This window comes from Tursiops truncatus, chromosome 15, assembly GCF_011762595.2.
Source record: "Tursiops truncatus isolate mTurTru1 chromosome 15, mTurTru1.mat.Y, whole genome shotgun sequence".
In the NCBI taxonomy this organism is placed as follows: domain Eukaryota; kingdom Metazoa; phylum Chordata; class Mammalia; order Artiodactyla; family Delphinidae; genus Tursiops; species Tursiops truncatus.
In genome coordinates, this window is record NC_047048.1 from 65,333,007 (window position 1) to 65,353,302 (window position 20,296).

Below are 20,296 nucleotides of genomic sequence, written 5' to 3' on the forward strand. Positions count from 1 at the left end.
CGTCGTTGGCTTGAAATATGCGTACTATTTCCAATTCATTCACTTGTATCTTTGGTCATTCAATTATGTATTTGTGGATTTGTTCATTCATTTATTCATTCATTTATTCATTTGACTGCTATCTTGAAATATACTATATCTTTGCTGGTTCATACATACATTCATCTATTCCCATTATTCATTTACTTATACCTTTGTTCAATTGATCATTCATTTGTATATTTGTTCACTCATTCCTTTATCATTTATTCACCCATGCATATCTTTATTCTGTCCTTTGTCAGTTTAATCCTCCACTTATTCAAGTATTTATTCCATGATTGACTTGTGCATTCATTCATTTGTTCGCTCTGTCACACCGCAAACATTTGGTGGTACCCACTCTGGCAGTTGAAGGCGAGGGCCAGATTCTCCCCACCAGGAGGTACTCAGGTCTGCCCAGTCTCAGGCTGAGGCCCATTTTCCCCACTTTGCAGATTCAGTGGGTTCTGAGGGGGTTGCCCAAGGCCGCACAGACAGTGGGCAGGAAAGCTGAGGTTGGGAATCTTGGTTTCCTGACTCAGTAAACATTCGTTGTGTGAATGAATGAATGAATGTCTGTGGGAATAGGGCTGGCCTGGACTCCAGCCCCACAGCCTGTCTCCCACAGTCCACGGGAGTGGCCTGGGAACGCTGAAATGGTCTCAGAAGCAGGGGGAGAAAATGGTAATTGGTTGACAAGCCGGGACTCATCAACAAGCACAAGGCTTGCAAAAGGAAGAGTCCTCTCCTCCGTGGGTCCCGCAGGCGGGCTCCTCTGCCGAGCCTTTGTGAAGCTTACCTTCCGGTCTTGGAGGTTCGCAGAGTCCCCAGCCCCTGGGTCAGGGGCCTTCACTTCCTGGATTGTCTCTTTGCAGTACGTGAACGTTTCTGCGGATATTGGTGCCAGGTCAGACAGGCTTGTTGGAGAGCTCAAGTTGAACAAGTAAGTGGGCCTGTGGGCACGCGAGGAGGGGACTGCCCATCTGTTCTTGGTGCCCGTGGGCTAGCAATGACCTTACAACGTGCCAAGCTTTCCTGTTCGTCCGTCACATTTAAGCCTCAAACAGCGCATGGTGGGCACCGTATCCGCATTTTGCAGACAGTGAAACTGATGCTCAGAGATGAAGTGACCTGAGACCACACAGTGTAGGGTGACCAACCATCTCGGTTTGTCTGCAGCGTCCCAGTTTTAGCACCGAAAGCCCCGCAGCCCAGGTCACCCCCCACCCCATCCTAGGCCCACTCATGGCTGGGCAGTGCCAGCTGATGGATCTGCTCCAGCCCCCAGCCACTCCACATCCCTGGCCTTCCTTGGCACTTGGAAAACACTTCAACTTCTTCACACCCTTCCTTGGGACTTCGTCAGCCAACTCCTGCTGGGAGACTCTGGAATCCGTGCCTGGGTTGGAATCCCAGCAGAGGAGGTTGTGGTTAGGGATGTGGGCTCTGAGGTTGAGCCTGTTGCCTTGGAAGCGCAGCTCACCTTCGGCAAGCACTGAACTCTCCAAACTTCAGTCAGTTTCCCCGGCTGGTAAAATAAGCCCAATAATTGTTCTTTGCCAACAGCATCATTTTGAGGGTGAAATGAGGTATTAATATGTGTTGCAGTGCTTAGAACACTTCGAGGGATACAATAAGCAAGAGGAAAAGAGAAAGACAGAGGGGCACACAGAAAAAGAAAAAAAAAATCAGAAATGAGGGAGAGTCAGAAAGAGACAGACAGAGAGAGACAAGGGAAGGGAGGGAGAGACGCAGAGAAAGAGAGTGAGAGCAAGACAGATGGAGAGACACATTAACAGGAGAGACAGAGAGACACAAAAGGTGGAAAGAAGAGAGAGAGAGACAAGCAGATACACAGAGATCAAGAGTGAGGGAGACGCACAGAGTCCATGCGGTGACCCCCGCATTCCAACCTGGCATCTACATCTTCATCACTTTCACACTGTTTAAACTGAGTCGACCCACATTCCTCCCCAGTTCTGCCTTCTCTCTGGCTCAGAGCTGTCCTTCTTAACCTTGAGTTTGGCTCCTGAGGTTTACGTGCTGCTTATTTCTCCTGGCATCATTTTGACAAGTGTTACTGCTTTAGAAACATGTGGATTTAATTTTCCTGGAAACACCCATGGGCCGCTCAAGTAGAGGAGCCGGGGAAAATAGAGCTGGGTGACGGCTGAACACAGACTTTCTAAAATGCAGGGATGGGGGTGGTGAGAGTCCATAGGCAAGAGTTTTCAAACTTTGTAGGGTACTGGAGACAACAAAAGCTTTGACATCAGGGAGACCTGTTTGAAATTCTACTTGGCTGAATGTTAGCTGTGTGACCTTGGGCAGATTGCTTGACTTCTCTGAGCGTCAAGGACCTCACCTGTAAAATGGGAGTGTGATGACCCTTGGCTCTTGGGTATTACAGGAATTCAATCGGATAAAGCAACCAACATAGCGAATGATAAGGGTTCAATAAATAGCCATTTATTTACCTATTTCCTAGATCATTGTTAAGATGCCATAACGTCTGCAAATATGGGATTGTTTATTGGCTCAAATAATTGAAAAGTCCAAGGGTTTCAGGCAAGGGTGGATCCAAGTGCTCAAATGATATCCTTACAACTCTGACTCTCTTGATCTCTTGGCTTTACTATCCCTTATGCTGGCTTTATTTCCCAGCAGGCTGTCACCAAGTGATGGCAAAAATTGTTACCAGCATCTCCCTAATTTTGCTGGAGAAAAGAGAATACCTCACTTCCAATATTTCCAGCAGAAGTTCTGGAACCAACTCTCATTGGACCAGCACAGGCTAGAAGTCAATCCTTAAAGCAATCACCTTGGCAGGGGAGATAGACTCTGCCCTTTGGCCAGCCCACCCCAGAACCCAGCATTAATAATGTAGGGAATGGGTGACCGTCCAAAAGGAAAGCAGGGGGCTGTCACCATAGAAAGGGGGAATGGATACAGGATGGGAAAACCAGACAGCATCTACCAGAGTGGGCCCCTTCTCCCCAGCAACTGAACTCTAATATGAGTCAGGCTAATGGTGGTCTCCACTTCCCCCTCCCCTTCTCACAGGCTGCTCCTGGAACTGAAGCACTCGGACATCGGCCCCTTCCCGGTGAGTCTGAGGCCATTGGTGGCTCCTTCCTTCCTCTGATCTTGAGATAACTGTCCTGAGGGCACCTGGGCTCATAGCATCATTTCAACAGACCACTGGTTCATTTGCATATAATTTGCCTGTGAAGTAATGATGCAGGGAGCTTTGTGGGCACAGAGACCCGAGCTGGAATTGCTGCTCCAAGCTTACTAACTGTGGGCCTTGGGCAAGTCCCTTCCCCTCTGTGAACTTCATATCTTCCCCACAAATCAGGGATAATCCTTTCCACCTGAGTTAGTGTGGTGAGTTTTAAATGGGATTAAATGTGCACAGTCAGGTACAGAAAATCTGCTCAACAGATGTGTGTTGAATAAACGAGTTAATTACTTTATTGAGTACCTACTATGTGGCAGGCACTGTTCCCCAGGTGTGGGAATGTGCTGATGAATTAGATAAGAAGTGACTTCTTCTAGAACCTACATTGTAGTAGAGAAACAGACAATAAGAAATGAAGAAGATCATTTCAGTCAAGATCAATGCTAGGAAAAACTAAGTGGAGGTGGGGTAGAAAGTGATGGGGGAGGTTAAGGGTTAGACCGTGTGATCAGGGAAAGCTTCTCTGGGGAGGTGATATTTGGGCTGAAGGAGCCTGCAAGGTGAAGATCTGTTGCAGGCAGAGGGAATAGCAGGAGAAAAGGCCCTGTGGTCAAACAAGCTTGGCATGTTTGGGGAATGCAGAGAAGCAGTGTGGCTGGAAAAAGCAAGTAGGGGCTGTAGAGAGGCAGGCAGGGGCTGGCTCGCCTGAGCTTTCTGGACTAGAACAGGTTGTGTTCAAAGGGCAGCGAGAAGCTGGTGAACGTTTCATGCATGGAGTGACATGATCTGATGTATATTTTATAAAAGATGCCTCTGGCTGGGATGGGGGGAATGGATTACGGGGGACGAGAATCAGACCATGTGGATCGTTGGGGAGGCAGGTGCATTTGCCCATGTGAGAGATGATGGAGGCTGGGTCTAGGCCAGGAAGAAGGAGAAAGATGGTGGATTGGAGACACACTTTGGAAGTAGAATTAGAACTTGGTGAGAGATTTGATGTGTGTGGTGGGGGGAAAGGCAATGAAGAATGACTCCTAGATGTTTGGCTTGAGCAGCTGGGCGAATGAATGGCAGAGTCACTTAGAGATTGAGTAGGGCAGGTGGGAGGGAGACGACAGGTGTCTTGCCAGCCCAAGTAGATGATTCCACTACCCGGAATCACAGACTGTCATCAAATAGACTCACCCCTGCTGCTCCCCCATCACCACCCTCTGGCACTGGTGGGGAGTTGCCCGTGTAGATAGCAGGTCAAGTGTAGTTCCACAGCCGACCTGAAGGAGCATCACTCTTGTGGCTTCCATTAGAAGCCACAGTGTGCTAATTCTGTCCACAGCACTTTACTGCACATGGCCCGAATCTTCCAGAGAGCCTCTTGCTAAACCTCTGGAGAACATTTCCTTAGATCTCTGAGATGCCCCCCAAGATTTCTGCTGAGTGGGTACCTTATAAACCACCCAGCCCTGAAGTCAGTCCCAACATCCCCTCCAAATCCAATGGAAATCCAGCCAGCCATTTCCATCTCATAAGATTACAACAAACAGAAGGACCCAAAGCAACCTCATTGTATTTTCATGGATTTACTGGTGCCAAGGCTCTCATGGTGGCAGCTGGACTCAGTCGGTCACTAACTTCTGCTTCCGCAGAAAATAAAAATTTAAAGTTCCCAGATTCATGAGAAGAAGGGCACCACATTTGATGAACCCAGGGAACTACAGTCTGGGGAAGGAAACTCAATTGTTCTAGAAACAAAAATGTACATATTTACAAGGTGTAAATATCACCACTACAGGCGATCATCGTGAGGGTGTTACATTATTTTTGAATTTTTTAAATTATAGCAAAAGCAAAACATATACATTATAGAAGAGTCAGAACCTACAGATTTGCAAAACAAACAAACAAAAACTAAAAACCATTCCTGGTTTCACCACTTAATTAATAATTTGGAGTACATCCTTCCTGACTTTTTTCTATGCATATTTAATAACAGAATGGAATTACATGGTTTCTGTAGCCTACTTTTTCTTTATTTTTACATGTTTATTGGAGTATAGTTGATTTACAATGCTGTATTAGTTTCTGCTGTACAGCAAAGTGAATCAGTTATACATTAGCCTGCTTTTTCCTACTCAAAAATATAGCACGAAAAATTTGTGCTGATAATTACATTTCTATATCATAGAAATGATATAGAAAATATCATTTTTAATAGGTGCATAGTATCTCTTAGCATCAAGGTACCACCATGCTCCCCAGATGATTCCCCAACTGTTGGACATGTAGGTTGCTGTTAAGTTATTGTTTTGGTTCTATCTGTCGCACTACTTCATTTCCTTAGGATAAATGCCTTAGAGGCATGTTTGCTGGCCCACCACGCACACACATTTTTAAAGGCTTTGGATGAACATTGCCGAATAGCCCTCCAAAAGTCTGAACTAGTTTGCTCTCCAGCCCAGTGTCAGAGCAGGTGCATTTTCTTATGCAAAGTTTTTCACATTTAAATACTCTGTGACGACCTTCCTTACCTCAGCCTTGCCCCCTACAGTCTAGAAAGTGATTTGCATCTGGAACTTTTAAAGCAAAAGGGGTCACTTTGGTGACCTTGATCGAGCTGCAGAGTTTTCGCGTCACCCCTGTGTCCGTCTCTCAGCGGTTTTCCCAGCTGTGAGGTTGCCCTGGGTGGGAGGCAGGGTGACGGAGGACAGCTGATGCTACAGTGCCCTGATGTGTGCCCCATCATCCTCGTGACCCCCAGGTTGAATTGCTGCAGACTGTCATGAACTACGTTGTGCCCACTGTCGTGATTCCCAAGATTAACGGTAAGGAGTTTTGGAGAAAGGATTGATTTTCAGTCCTGGGGAAGAGGCGGGGTGGGGGTGGGGTTCGGTCCTGAAACCACCCAATACCCAGCCCCAGCTGTGGTAGCTGGAGGTGGTGCCCTCAGATGAGCCTCAAATGGCATCTGACCCAGAAAAGGGATGGGAAAAACGGTTGAGTTCCTCCCATGTGCCCATCCAGCCTTTGAGACAGCCCCTAAGACAGGGGATGGCAACGGCGTCAGTTTTCATAGGAGGAAATGGGAGATCAGAGAAGTTAAGTGATTGTTCCAGGTCACAGAGAAGGTGAGAGATGGAACTGGGATTTGATCCCAGCCCTGAAGCCAGAGCCCTAGGTCTTTTTCCACCTCTGAGAGAGAAGGACCAAGGAAGAAGGGCGAACCTGGGCTAACGCTTCCACTCAGCTCACTCACTGGTGAAACCCCTGACCTTTGCAGAGCCAGGGGCAAGGGCACAAATAGAGGCCCCCGTGCTGTGTAACTAGAACACTTGGAAATTGTAAATGAAGACAACAAATTATTACATATAGTCTCTGGCTTCTCCTCCTACCTTGACAAATGCAGCTTCATAATGACCTGAGGGACCGGGTTGGAGTTTAGAATTCTCCAGAGTTTCACAGCAGAATGTGGCGGGATGGGGGGGCTGGACCACAGCCCGTTTCCAGTTTCATCCTAAACGTGGAGGGGCTTCGTGTGCCTATCCATCACATGTCCCCGGGGGGCCTGCACAGCCCAGCAAGCAGCCGCTCCGGCCGTCACTCGGGCTGGGTGTGCACCAGCAGCGCCGGCATCCTCAGGAGGGTGGTCTTGGGGCTGAGGGGGCGGGAATTCACCAGTCCTGGGTGCTCAGAGCACGGTGGAGGAGAGAGTGGGAGATTCCAGGCAGCCTCTTCACAGGTTTCTTCCCAGAGCCGGGCCAGGGCGGCCGGGCTGTCTGTCTCAGATCCTTGCTGCTCCCTCCACCTCCCTCTTCCCTACAGAGAAAGTCCCTTAACCTTAACCTCTACCTTAACCTCCAATGCAGAGAAGCTGCAGAAAGGCTTCCCTCTCCCGCTGCCCGCCTCCATCCAGCTCTTCAACCTGGTGTTTCAGCCTCACCAGGTGAGTCCCCAAGCTCTCCTTCGCCAAATCTCCCATCACAATAGCCACCTTCCTCCATGTCAGCTGTGGATCAAGCGCTTTCTACCCTTTCAATAATCCCAGAGGGTGGGCGCTGTTACTAAACAGAGAACAGAGGCTAAGACTCAGAAAAGCCACATGGCCATTACATGAAGTCCAAAGTCAAAGCCAGGTCCCTGCTTTTAACCATATGCACCACTCCCACCCTCCCCTTGGTAAAAATGGAACTCACGTGGTGGCCCTAAAGCCTCTTTTATAAGGTGGATGCACTTAAATACTTGACAAGTAGGTGTTGCGTGCCTTCCTTTGCATCCAGCATCCTTCTAGGCCCTGGGGTATAAAGCGCAGGGTCTGGCAGATACCGTAATGGACGGCCTCCTCTTCCCTTTCCCTCACCCTGACCCCCTGACAGCCTCTGACACTATTTTCCCCATCCATGGAATGCTTTCTTCTCCTAGCTTTGAAGATTCCCTCTCCTGGTTTTCCAGCCACCTCTCACTGGGCTGTTCGGTCTCCTTTGCTGGCTCCTCCTTCCCCTACCAGTGGGAGTTCTCCAGGGTTCCTGCCCCGGCCTCCGCCCTTCCCCCACTATTGCTTTCCCTGGTCACTTTCATCAACTCAGGCTCAACAGCTACCTTTGTGCCGCCCAGTGACCCGGCTGTGCTTCCAGTCTCTTCTGCGTGCCCGAAGTGTACATATGCTGGTTTCCTCGTGCCTCCATCCTTAAACCCACTGTGTCCCAACAAAGCTGTTAACTCTGCAAGGAAACCATCACCCACTCTTACATTCCTTACCGCTGTCCATGGCTTCCTGATGACCTGGTGGCCCTCCTGGGAAACCTCCGCCCAGCTTCCTCCCTCTCCCTCACCCCCAACATCCATCCCATCAATCCCTGATTCTTTCAACTTAATGGGAGAACTACCAGGGCTAAGAGACAGTAGAGAAATAGCTGAGCGAGCAGAGGAAACACATTCCCCATGTTCCCTACATTTTACTAAGTTCATCCTTAAAATAAAAAAATGACCCCATAGGCACAATTTAATTCCTTCATTTCTGAAAATTCTGAGTGAAGGTCAGGAAGGAGCAAAAGAGAAGTGGTTTTGCAACTGTGATTGCAAGGAGGGCTCCCTGGAGCTGCCAAGAGGCAGGGATGACAAGTGAAGGCCTTCCCAGCAGCCCAGGGGTCTCCACGTCTGAGAAGAAAACAGCTGGCAGAGAAGCTGCTGACAGATTCACGGGCCGTGGCAGCCACGGATGTGCAGACCCCAGGGGTGGGATGCCAGGTGCCCCCCGCCCCACTCACTCCTGCCTTTCTGTCAGCAGACAGGCCTGCACCACTCTCTCCTTCCCGCCAGACAGGCTCCCAGAGTTTCCTTCTAAAAACCCAGCATCCCCATAGTCACAGATGAGGGGTACACTTCCGGCTGATGACAGCCTTCTCGTCTCTCCCCCAGGATTTCCTCCTGTTCGGTGCAGATGTCCAGTACAGCTGAAGTCCCCATGGGTGCTGGGGGCTGTCAATCACATCGGGAGGTGAGGGGCTGTCAGCACCCTAACCCTGACAGGCCCCATGGGGCACGGGCTGCCTCCCTCCAGGCTTCCCTCTCTAGCTCTTGACTCGGAGACTCTTGCAAACGTCTCTGAACTCAGATTCAGAAATGATCTAAACATGGGAACCTTGTTCCTTGGAAAAGTGTGTGGTGTGTATTTTAGGGATTATGAATTTCTTTCAAGGGCTAAGGCTGCATGGACATTTCCTCCAGGAATTGCATTTCAATTGTAATCACAATATTTCTCTTTGTGCTTCACACAACACTGAAAAAGAAAAATAACAAAAACCCTGTTTTTTCTGTGGAATTCTGTGTGATGGTATGGTTTCTTCTTGTTTTATGTCCATTCATTCGTTCATTGGCTGTACGCAGTGTGGCCAAGATACAATCACCTCTTTTTAGTTCTCTAATTCATTTCTTGAGCCCCTCACATGCTTTCCTTAGCAGAAACTCCCACTGTCCCTTTTTGAGGGCACCTCTCATTCAACAATCCCCAAGAATATTTGGGGTTTACTTAGTCCAAAGGGAGTGGGTCTTGCTTCCTAATGTCAGGCAGAGGTCTGTAGAGTGGCTCTGTCCATTGGGCTGTTGTTCCTGCTACTGCCACATGGTGTCGCTGTTGAACAGTGATTTCGCACCGCCCATTGTCTTCCTGTGCAGTCATCTACCGCGGCTGTTGCTCCTGTCACTACCACGCGGGGTCGCTGTCGGGCGCTTATCCTGCACAGCCCGTTTTCTCTGCCCCACACTTGGGCTCCACCTTGATGGCTCTCTTAGTCCATGCTTTCCTGCCCAGTCATTGGGCCCAAAGCAGAACACTGAGTCAGGGGACAGAGCCCTTTGGAGTTTTTAGTCAGTCACATTCTCAGCTGCAGTTAACACTTCCCCATGACTCTCCAGGCTGGTATGGAAGCCTGATCACCAGCCCAGACTGTTGTTGGACTCTTGGTGAGTTTCCCTGGGGACTTTGGGCCATTCCCTATCATGGAACATCAGGTGTGGCTATCTCAGGCCATTAGATGGAGCCTAATAGCACTGTACTTGAAACTGGTGGAACATTCCTGGAAAGCCTCCTTAGATGTTGACATTTGGTCTAAGACCAGAAAAATGAAGAAGAGTTTGAAGCAGGCAGTGGTGTATGGATGACATGACCAGATTTCGTTTTAAAAATGGTTTTTTTTTTTTGTGTGACTTCTGAAAGCATTAGAGGGGCAAGAGTGGAAGAGGGTGGGCACAAATTAGGAGTCTGTTGTCCTTCAGAATTCATCCAGGCTGGTGCTAGTAAAAATGGAGAGAAACACTGCAGTGAGGAAAAGCAGATAAAAGACGTTTTTTAATTTTAAAAGAAAAATGTACATGCTTCTGCTAACATCATTGATTCTCTGTTAAATGGAGGTAGCGACTCTGGGGCCACGAAGGGAGGGACATTGATCAAGCACAGCACACTAATGATTTCATTTAATCCTCACAGCACTTTCCATCCCCCAGGGTGAGATTTGTTCAGTCCTTGTAGATTGAGTCAGTCCCTGGATTACACATCTGGTAAGTGGCTGAGCTGGGATTCCTGCCTTTTATGTCATCAGAGCCCGTGCTCTTTCTACTCCTCCCAGATGTCCAAATCTTGCCTGTTTGGGGTTTGGCATATTGAAGGCAGGACTACTGGTTTCAGTTGCCTAGGCAGTGCACTGTAAAAAGGCACCAGGCTGGGGCTTCCCTGGTGGCGCAGTGGTTGAGAGTCCGCCTGCCGATGCAGGGGACACGGGTTCGTGTGAGCCATGGCCGCTGAGCCTGCGCGTCCGGAGCCTGTGCTCCGCAATGGGAGAGGCTACAACAGTGAGAGGCCCGCGTACCGCAAAAAAAAAAAAAGGCACCAGGCTGAGGGAACAAAACCCTTTCTCTAATTTGTCCTCCAAGAGGGTGCACTTTTTCTGTTGGCCAAAGACTAATGGAGGCACTGAATAGGAACAGAGAAAAGCAGCTTGTTAGGCTGGAAGAGGGCGAATGGAGCACAGCATGGGATGAGGCTGGAAGGCCTTGAAGACTGTTAAAGACTCTGGATTTTGTTCCAAAAAATGAGGGAAGCCATTGGAGAGTTTTGAGCAGGAGAAGGACACAATCTAATTCTCATTTTTTAAAGACCCCTCTGGCTGGGGTGGGAGCATAACAGATAAGTAAGGGGACATAACCCTGCCTTTTCCCACCCTCACTTCATCTCCCATCATTCTCTTTGAAGATGGTCGGCCCCTTCCCACGCCTACCCTCTACTTTCCAAAACATTCAGGCAGCCCGTGCCCCACTTTCTATAGAAAAAAGTACAATTATTTCTTGGATCTAAAGACCTGTGAGTGGGACTTCCCTGGTGGCTCAGTGGTTAAGAATCCACCTGCCAATATAGGGGACACGGGTTCAAGCCCAGGTCCGGGAAGATCCCACATGCCGCGGAGCGGCTGGGCCCGTGCGCCACAACTACTGCATCCCACGTGCCTCGAGCCTGTGTTCCACAACAAAGAGAAGCCACCGCAATGAAAAGCCTGCGCACCACAACAAAGAGTAGCCCCCACTCGCTGCAACTAGAGAAAACCCATGCACAGCAACGGGAAAAAAAAAAAAAGACTAGTGAGTGGAACACAGTGTGCCCTGGAGACCTCTTACTAGTGGCTGAGAAACAGGCAGTTGTTTGGAGGTCTGATGTGAGGGGCATCCCCCCAACACACTCCAAATTATCTGCCACGCTGCCTACAAAACCACTGTTAGAGCGGCTTCTCCCTTCAGGCTAAGCACTGCTCACTCCAAATGATGGCTAATGGGTACAGGGTTTCTTTAGGGGGGAGGTGCAGAAAATCTTCTAAAATTAGATTACGGTGAGAGTTGCACAACCCTGTGAATATACAGGGCTGGCCAAGAAGTTCGTTCGGCTCTTTCCGTTAAAAACCCGAGCGAATTTTTTGGCCAACCCTATACTAAAACCCATTGAACTGTACACTTGAAGTGGGTGGATGTTATGGTATGTGAAATATGTTGATAAAGGTGTTTAAAAAAAAAAGAATTGAGCTGTCCACTGTGGACTGCCTAAAAGCTCATCATCAGAGCAGTTTCACTTCTGGTTAAGCATTGCCCACTTGGGGCTCCTTTTGGCAGTGCTGACTTAAATATGAAGGAGGGGCACCCTACAGGGGGAGAGAAGAAGAGGTGTCAACCCAATCCCTCTTGGGCTGCACAACTTTGCGAATGGCACTTAACCTCTCTAATCCTCTATTTCCTCCTCTGAAAAGTAGAGGTAGAACCTTGCCCTCCCCTGTGGCGTGAGGGTGTTGTGAGGAATGAGTGGTACCATTGATGAGCTCATGCCATGGTGGTTAAAAGCAGAAGCTGTGGTCCCAGACACCGTGGATTCAAATCCCTGCTCTGCTGTTTACCAGCTGTGTGACCTTGAGCAATTAAGCCTCTGGCCTTCAATCTTCTCATCTGTAAAATTAGGATCATAATAATACCCATCTCAAAGCGTGGTTATGAGAATCAAATCAAAAACTCACTAATCCTCACTCTACTGTAAGGACTATATCTGGCTTGCCACAGTTCTCTTCCCAATGCCTGCCGTACAGGTGACACTCAATAAATATTTAGTTTTTAAATGATCTGGGATTTGAATCCAAAACCACTTTGTCATGATTTTCAAAGTATGATCCAGGGCTGCCTGCCAGGATGGGCCTGACCCCAAGAAACAGAACCACTGCCTGGCTAGAAATCTGGGTTCAGTGATGGATTCACCGTGTGGCTGGTCTTCCCCACCTCGGTCTCAGCCTCCCCTTCTGTAAAAGCAAGGGCCCTCTGGACTTCCAGGAAAGGAATCCAATAAAGTGAACTCTGGCAACTATTAAAGAATCTTTTCTTGCTGAGACATTTTCATTTTAACAGAAGCTCCTTAGGGTCCCGAAAGCTATTAAGACCTGTTGAAATGAGGCTATGGCTCGAATTTTAGATGCTGCCAATTGCAGAGGCGGAGAAGGGGTGGAGGGAGACATGGGAGGGTTTTCAAGTTCCTTAGAGTTTCCCCGGCGTGAGAGGCTGTGTGTCCTCATGGCCAGCCCTGCTTCAGCAGGTGACATCTCCTGGCATCCCACGTAGGTGACACAATCTCAAACCACATTGGATCGGCACTGACAGTACTATTTTTTTTTTCTGTAAATCCACATGCCTCAGGGCTCATGCGTGTGTGTGTGTGTGTGTGTGTGTGTGTGTGTGTGTGTGTTCATGCAGGTGACTGGGTTGAGAGAGGGGGCAGCCATAGACATCAAACTCCAGAGTGCCTACAGAGCTCCAAACAGGCAGGTCTTCACGACATCCTTCTCTTCAACTAGAGCCAATGTGCTCAGGAGTGCAGGCACCACCACAGAAAACCGTGCCAAAAATAAGAGTGAACAGAGGTATAAAATCACTGAGCTTGGAGGGAACTTGAGGCCCACTTAGTCCATTGTTCTCAAAGTACAGTCCAGGATTGCCACCACCTGGAGCTTGTGAGACAAGCAGAGTCTCATCTACCAAAGGAACGTGATGAATCAGAATTTGTATTTAACAAGATCCCTGGTGTATATATACATACCACAACTTCCTTATCCATTCATCCGTTGACGGACTCTTGGGTTGTTTCCATGTCTTGGCTATTGTGAATAATGCTGCAATAAACACTGGGGTGCGGATATCTCTTCAACATCCTGTTTTCATTTCCTTTGCATATATATCCAGAAGTAGAATTGCTGGATCATACAGCAGTTCTATTTTTAATCTTTTGAGGGACTTTCATACTCTTTCCCCAGTGGCTGTACCAATTTACATTCCCACCAACAGTCTACAAGCATTCCCTTATCTCCACATCTGGAATTTGTATATCTATACGCAATGGACTATTATTCAGCCATGAAAAAGGAGGGAATCCTGTCATTTGCAATGACATGGCCCTTGAGGGCATTATGCTAAGCAAAAAAAAAGATAAATATTGTATGATATCATTTATATGTGGAATCTAAAAGAGCTGAGCTCGTAAAAATGAGAGTAGAATGGTGATTACTGGGAGCCTGGGGCAGGGGGGAACTGGGGAGATGATATTTAAGGGTCCAAACTTGGAACTAGTAGATAAATAAGTCCTGTAGGTCTAATGCCCAGCATCGTGATTACAGACAAGAATACTGTATCATAAACTTCAAAGTTGCTAAGAAACTAGATCTTACTTATTCCCACCACAAAAAAGAAATGATAATTGTGTGCTGTGATAGAGGTGTCAGCTAACGCTACAGTGGTGATCATACTACAATATATAAATACATCAAGTCAACACGTTGTACAGCTTAAACTTACCTGTCAATTATATGTCAATGAAAATAAATTTTAAAATAAAATAAATAAATGAGATCCCTGGGATCCGAGGAACACTGTCCTAGTCCAACACCTTCATCTGCATTTGGAGGCAAAGTGAGGATCAGAGAGGGGCATGGTTTACCCCGTGTCACACAGCACATCAGGAGCAGAGCCTAGACAGGGACCCAGGCTTCCTTGCTGCCAGTGTGTCACGTGTTCTGGCTCTGTGTTTCGACACACCCTGCTTCCTTCTCTTGGACGCTCGGCTCTCTCCTCTGCAAAACCACGTGTGACCTACAAGACCGAAGAGGATCTCACCTCCCCACGGAAGATGGCCCCCAGAGACATCCTTGGTGGCAGAGTGAGGGTTGCTCTGTACTTTTAGTTCTGTCTCACAGGCTACTGCTCCCGCACAAGACCTGTTCAGACTTTGGAAAAGAATTCAGAGCTCTCCACGAGAGGAAGGCATTTGCTACAAAAGGTCAATAACAGAAGAAATACTCAGTGTACCAACTGTGTCCATCAGGGTCTAGGCAGGAAATCAGAATCCAGCTCAGATGGTTCTCGGGATTCGAATGAAGGGGCTATTTACAGAGCTGGGGGACAGGCTTAAGGAAACCTGTGAAGGATGGGAGGCCCCCAGGAACTAGCCTCCCTAGGCTTGAAGCAGCAAAGAAAGCAGTAGGGGAGTCCCAGCCTGGGGGGGAGATGGGGAGGCTGGAGCCAAGGGTGAGAGGAGTGTCAAGAGTGATGCAACCGCGGCCAGACTTAAAATCCAAAGCAAGGAGGAAGCAGGGAGAAGGGCCTGACCCTGCTCTCTTCCTAACCTCCGACCTCCTGCCGTGCTGGCCTTTGGCTGAGCCCAGCTACAGATGAGAAAAGTGAGTCAGCGTGCCCAAGTTCACCCGGTGGGCGGGCCAGGATTCAAAGCCAGGCCACCTGGTCCCAGCATCCATGCCCTTAACCTTTCACTTTTCCCGTTTACGTTCATTCACTCAATTATCTACCATGTGCTGCTCAGTATTCCAGGCACTGTGGTTTCCAAATTCTGGGTTTTCCAAATTCTTTTCGAGACTTTTGTAATCAGAACACACTAAACACCGTTCCTGCTAAAAGGGAGAGCGTTTTCTCTGCTGTAGGACTCGATGGTGGGGGAGTGACAGTGGCTTTGGCTTTCGTGGAGGTGGATGGACAGACTGGTAGGAGAAAAGTCCAGGGGTTCTGACCAGTGTTGGATTCATGCTGCTCCCAGGGGCCTCTGCTGGGTCCTGGGTCACCAGCAGGGACCTTGACCTGGGGGTGGGCACCTGTGGCGGTGGAGGCCGGGCCTGGGCCCATGGGGCACGCTGGCCAGCCGGGGAGTTCTAAGGTCCAAAGCTCACTGCTATGGGAACTCCCGCCCCTGCAAACAGCCCCCAGCCTGGACGTTCTCAGATCTCTGCCAGAGGAAGCGTGACATCTGTGTCCCCATGAGGTCCTCACTCTCTAGAATGTCCTCCCTCGTCTCCCAGCTGGAAGGGCCCATGGGAGTCACCTGCTCTGTCCCCCTCATTTTACAGAGGGAAACTTGGGCGCAGGAGGAGACAAGGCTTGCCGAGGGCCCCATGGCCAGGCAGAAGCCAGATCCGAACCTTGGTTTCCCGGCTCCCAGCCCAGCACCCCTCCCTACCTCCGCAGTCAGAGTCCAGGGAGCAGATGCCCCCAGGCACACTGCTGCCAGGCTTTTGTCCTTGTTCTTTGCTGGCCTGGAATGGCTCTTCCAAAGGTCACATCGTCCTCATCCTTAGGGTCCCAGCTCAGCATGTCACCTCAGAGAAGCCTTCTCTGACCATGGCTTTGGAATGGCATTCCACTGATCCGGGTTCAAACCCCTGCTGGGTGACTATGGCTTAATCACTTTACCCCTCTGAGCCTCAGTTTTTTCAGCTCAAAACGAGACTTCAACACTCACTGTAATGGGCTGCTGCAGGGCCGAGAGGGGCTGTGTGGCATAACCAGCATGGTGGCCCGCACATCGTAGGCGCTCAATAAATGCTGCTTTCCTGCCAGTTCCCACCCGGAGCTGGAAGGATCACAGGATTCACAAGGCTCAGCCCTGCCCTCAGGAGCACTCAGGCCTCTTGCAGGGGGATTGGGGGGTGGGACACAGGAGCCCAGAACCTCAGCCTGATGGACAGAAACAAACGGACACAGAGGAGCAGAGAGGCCCCAGTGTGGGTTTCCCTGTGCTCAGCGTGGGAAGTTCTGATCCCAACCCCAAATCCAGTGCCTTTTATGACCCACTGGGAAGAAACCCTGTCCCTCCTGCCACAGTCAGTGTATTGAGGCAGTCCAAAGACCCACCCAATTTCAAAATGAAGACACAGAGACCCCACCTTTTGATGGAAAGAGTATCAAAGAATTTGTGGGCATATTTTTAAAGTACCACAATTACAGAAAAGCAGAGAGTGGTTTAATGCTATGATGGAGAAAGTACAAAGGTTTCTGGGATCTCAGAGGAGGACCTTCCTCTAATCCAGGGAAATATTGAGGTGATCGGGGAAGGCTTCCTGGAGGTGGGGGCAAAACAAAACTCACGAATATAGGGAGTCCTTGGGAGGCTAGAGATCCCTACAAATTAAGCACAATCCCTACTATAAATTTTGTTTCCCAAAATAAAATTTTATTTTCTCTACTTACTGCAAATACAATATATGCCAACAAAATAAAAATTGAAATACCAGCAAACAAAAAGTTTTTCAAAACACTCATAATCCTGCCCATCCAACCAGAAACAATCCCTCGTAACTCCTTGCTAAGAATTTTCCAGATTGGCAAACGTGAGAATAGAACAAAGAAATAGAACCTCGCCCTATGATGCCATTGGCAATGGGCCCCTCATAAGCATCTTTCTGAAGTATCAAGAAATACATTTATTTCTACAGTCTCACTTTAAATGTATGAGAGTTAGTATACCCAGTGCGCTTTTGTTGAACGCCTTAGGGTCCCACTCTGACCTTGCCGATGTCACACGGAGCAGCAAAGGGCATCCTACTGCTGTGACATATTTCCACACTGACTTAATTATGTACTTAGAGTCAAGTTCCAGCAGTAGAATTACTGGGTCACTGGGCATGCAGGTGTTTAAGGATTTGCCAAGTTGCCTTCCAGAAGACTTTACCACTAGCAAGGCTTGAGAAGCCTGTTTTCCCATAGGGGATGGGAAGCAGGGGTGTGGGGCGGAGACTTCTTTTTCACATAAACAGGTGAGTATATAACTCAGCTGGCTTGGACTCCCAGCTCTGCCACCTGCCGGGTGTGTGAGCTTGAGCCGGTGACCCGGCCCCTCTGAGCCTCTATAAAACCGGGCCTTCCTGGAAATGAACGTGGGGTCTTTTTGTGGGAAGAGGGGACAAACAGTGTCACCTGGGCCCAGGCCAACCCATCCTCTCACCCGGGGCGGCGACAACAGGCTTTTAAGTATGACCCATGACCCCAACAGTGTTGCAAGCAGGTTCCAGTCACTAGGCCTCCCCTTCCTGATTCCAGGAACCCGCCTCACTCAGGAGCTGCCCCAGGGCTCAGGCCCCAGTTACTTAAGGGAGCTGGGCCCAGCCTGAGGCTGCGACAGACCTGGCCCAGCCCTCTGGGAGCCCAGGATGGGGACCTCGGCTGGGGCCCTGTCCTCCCTCCTGCTGGGAATACTGCTCACATCCACCCCGGGGGCCCTGGGTGCCAACCCTGGCCTGGTCGCCAGGATCACCGACAAGGGCCTGGAGTATGGTAAGGAGCTGTGGTTGTTGGCTGGACTTGGCTGACCCGCTTGGCCCCAGGCGGCGCTGGGTACAGCGGGGGACACAGAGGGGACTCTCTCCCTTGGGGTGGTGCAGGCTTCCCAGCCAGGCAAACCTGGCTCGGGTTCTGGCCTCGTCACCCAACCCCTGGGCCACTTGGGCACGTTACTAGTCTTAGCTGGGTTCCCCACTAGCCAACAGAGATAAAGATTTGGGTGCGAGTAGTTGATTTGGGAGATGATTCCGGGAAACACTGTAAGAGAGTAGTGATGTGAGATGAGAAAGGCAAGGTGGCCAGGAGAGGCGTATCATTAAACCAGCTACCGCCTCAGTGATGGGAACAGTTCCGCTGGAAAATTTTTGCTCGAGTTTGAAAACATATGCCTTAAAACTAGATGTCAGGGACTTCCCTGGCAGTCCAGTGGTTAAGACTCTGCACTTCCAGTGCAGGGGGCACAGGTTTGATCCCTGGTCGGGGAACTAAGATCCCACATGCTGTGCAGCACAGCCAAAAAATAAACAAAAAACAAAAAAATATATATTAAAAAAAAAAAAAACTAGGGACTTCCCTGGGGGAGCAGTGGTTAAGAATCCGCCTGCCAATGCAGGGACATGGGTTCGAGCCCTGGTCCAGCAAGATCCCACATGCTGCGGAGCAACTAAGCCTGTGTGCCACAACTACTGAGCCCGCGTGCCACAACTACTGAAGCCCGCACGCCTAGAGCCTGTGCTCCGCAGCAAGAGAAGCCACCGCAATGAGAAGCCCGCCTACTGAAACGAAGAGTAGCCCCCGCTCGCGGCAACTAGAGAAAGCCCAAGTGCAGCAACGAAGACCCAACGCAGCCAATAAATAAATAAATTTTAAAAATTGATGTCAGAATGGTGGTTACCACCCGGAAGGGGCACAGGGAGCCTGCAGGGGTGCTGGGAATGAATGCCCTGCATCTTGCTCTGGGCGGTGGCTACATGGGTGCATAAACATGTAAAAATTACCTGGCAATACCTTTAAGATTAGTGCCCTTTAGGTTACACCTCTACGGATGTTATACCTCAGTTTTAAAGAATTGGAATATAGTTGATTTACAATATTGTGTTAGTTTCAGGGATACAGCAAACTGATTCAGGCTTTTTTTTTTTTTGGCAGATTATATTCCATTATAGGTTACTACAAGATACTGAATATAGTTCCCTGTGCTATACAGTAGATCCTTGTGTATCTATGTTATGTGCAGCAGTTTGTATCTGTTAATCCCATACTCCTAATTTGTCCCTCCCCCACACCTTTCATAACCATGCTGTTTTCTATGTCTGTTTGTTTCTGTTTTGTATATAGATTCATTTGTAGTATTTTTTTAAAAGATGCTAAAACAAAGCCTCAGAAATAAACTGTCCAAGGGGCAAGGGATCTAGGGTATTTATATACTGCTCCCCTCAGCACTGGATGGGGGGCTGCTCCCCACATTTATGGAGGTTCGATTGCCTTATCTGTTCACTGGGGTCATAACATTCCCTCAGGTAGAGCTGTTGGGAGCCCAGATTGGCTGGGGACAGAGAGAGGGAAATCAAGGAAGGGTTCTTGGAGGAGGTGAGGTAGAAAAGATACATTAACCAGGGACAAGAGATAGCATTTTCGCAGAGACCGGCTCATGCATTTGCTGGAGGGAGGACTGCAACGTGGTATGAGGCAGAGTCGGGGAGACCACTGGTCATCTGTGTATACACACCCTCCCTGAGGGCAGAATCCTGGGTCTCACATACCTCAGATAAACAGAAGGTCCTACTGAATGCTGTTTATACTGAAACGCTAGATCAGGCAAAATTTGCCTTTTGCTCCTTTCCGCTGTGTAAATGTAACCAGTCCTCCAGAGTTGGACATTTTGGTCCTTTCTATATACATACATACATATATATATATATATATATATATATATATTTTTTTTTTTTTTTTTTTTTTTTTTTCCCGGTACGCAGGCCTCTCACTGTTGTGGCCTCTCCCGTTGCGGAGCACAGGCTCTGGACGCGCAGGCTCAGCGGCCATGGCTCACGGGCCCAGCCGCTCCGTGGCATGTGGGATCTTCCCGGACCAGGGCATGAACCGCTGCCCCACCAGGAAAGCCCCTTTCCATACTTTTAATGACACAAACCCTGCATTTACTGAGTACCTGATGTGTCAGGCACCAAGCAAGGGTGCTTTTTTAAATAAATTAAATTTAATTAATTAATTTATTTTTTAACATCTTTACTGGAGTATAGTTGCTTTACATTGCTGTGTTAATTTCTGCTGTATAACAAAGTGAATCAGCTATACATATACATATATCTCCACATCCCCTCTCTCTTGCGTCTCCCTCCCTCCCACCCTCCCTATCCCACCCCTCTAGGTGGACACAAAGCACGAGCTGGTCTCCCTGTGCTATGCGGCTGTTTCCCACTAGCTATTTTACATTTGGTAGTGTATATATGT

General features: G+C 48.9%; 2 protein-coding genes across 2 annotated transcripts in view; both read left to right on the top strand.

Moving 5' to 3' along the window:
* Positions 1–9,017, top strand: part of BPI (bactericidal permeability increasing protein) — a 30,210-nt gene extending 21,193 nt beyond the window's left edge. The window contains exons 11-15 of the mRNA XM_033839783.2: positions 897–964; positions 3,085–3,127; positions 5,958–6,021; positions 7,063–7,139; positions 8,612–9,017. Of these exons, the coding sequence (XP_033695674.1) occupies positions 897–964; positions 3,085–3,127; positions 5,958–6,021; positions 7,063–7,139; positions 8,612–8,650 (291 nt within the window). The 3' untranslated portion in view covers positions 8,651–9,017. The remainder of the gene's footprint in view (positions 1–896; positions 965–3,084; positions 3,128–5,957; positions 6,022–7,062; positions 7,140–8,611) is intronic.
* An 8,680-nt stretch (positions 9,018–17,697) lies between these two features.
* Positions 17,698–20,296, top strand: part of LBP (lipopolysaccharide binding protein) — a 28,396-nt gene continuing 25,797 nt past the window's right edge. Inside the window, exon 1 of the mRNA XM_033840408.2 lies at positions 17,698–17,821. Within this exon, the coding sequence (XP_033696299.1) occupies positions 17,698–17,821 (124 nt within the window). The remainder of the gene's footprint in view (positions 17,822–20,296) is intronic.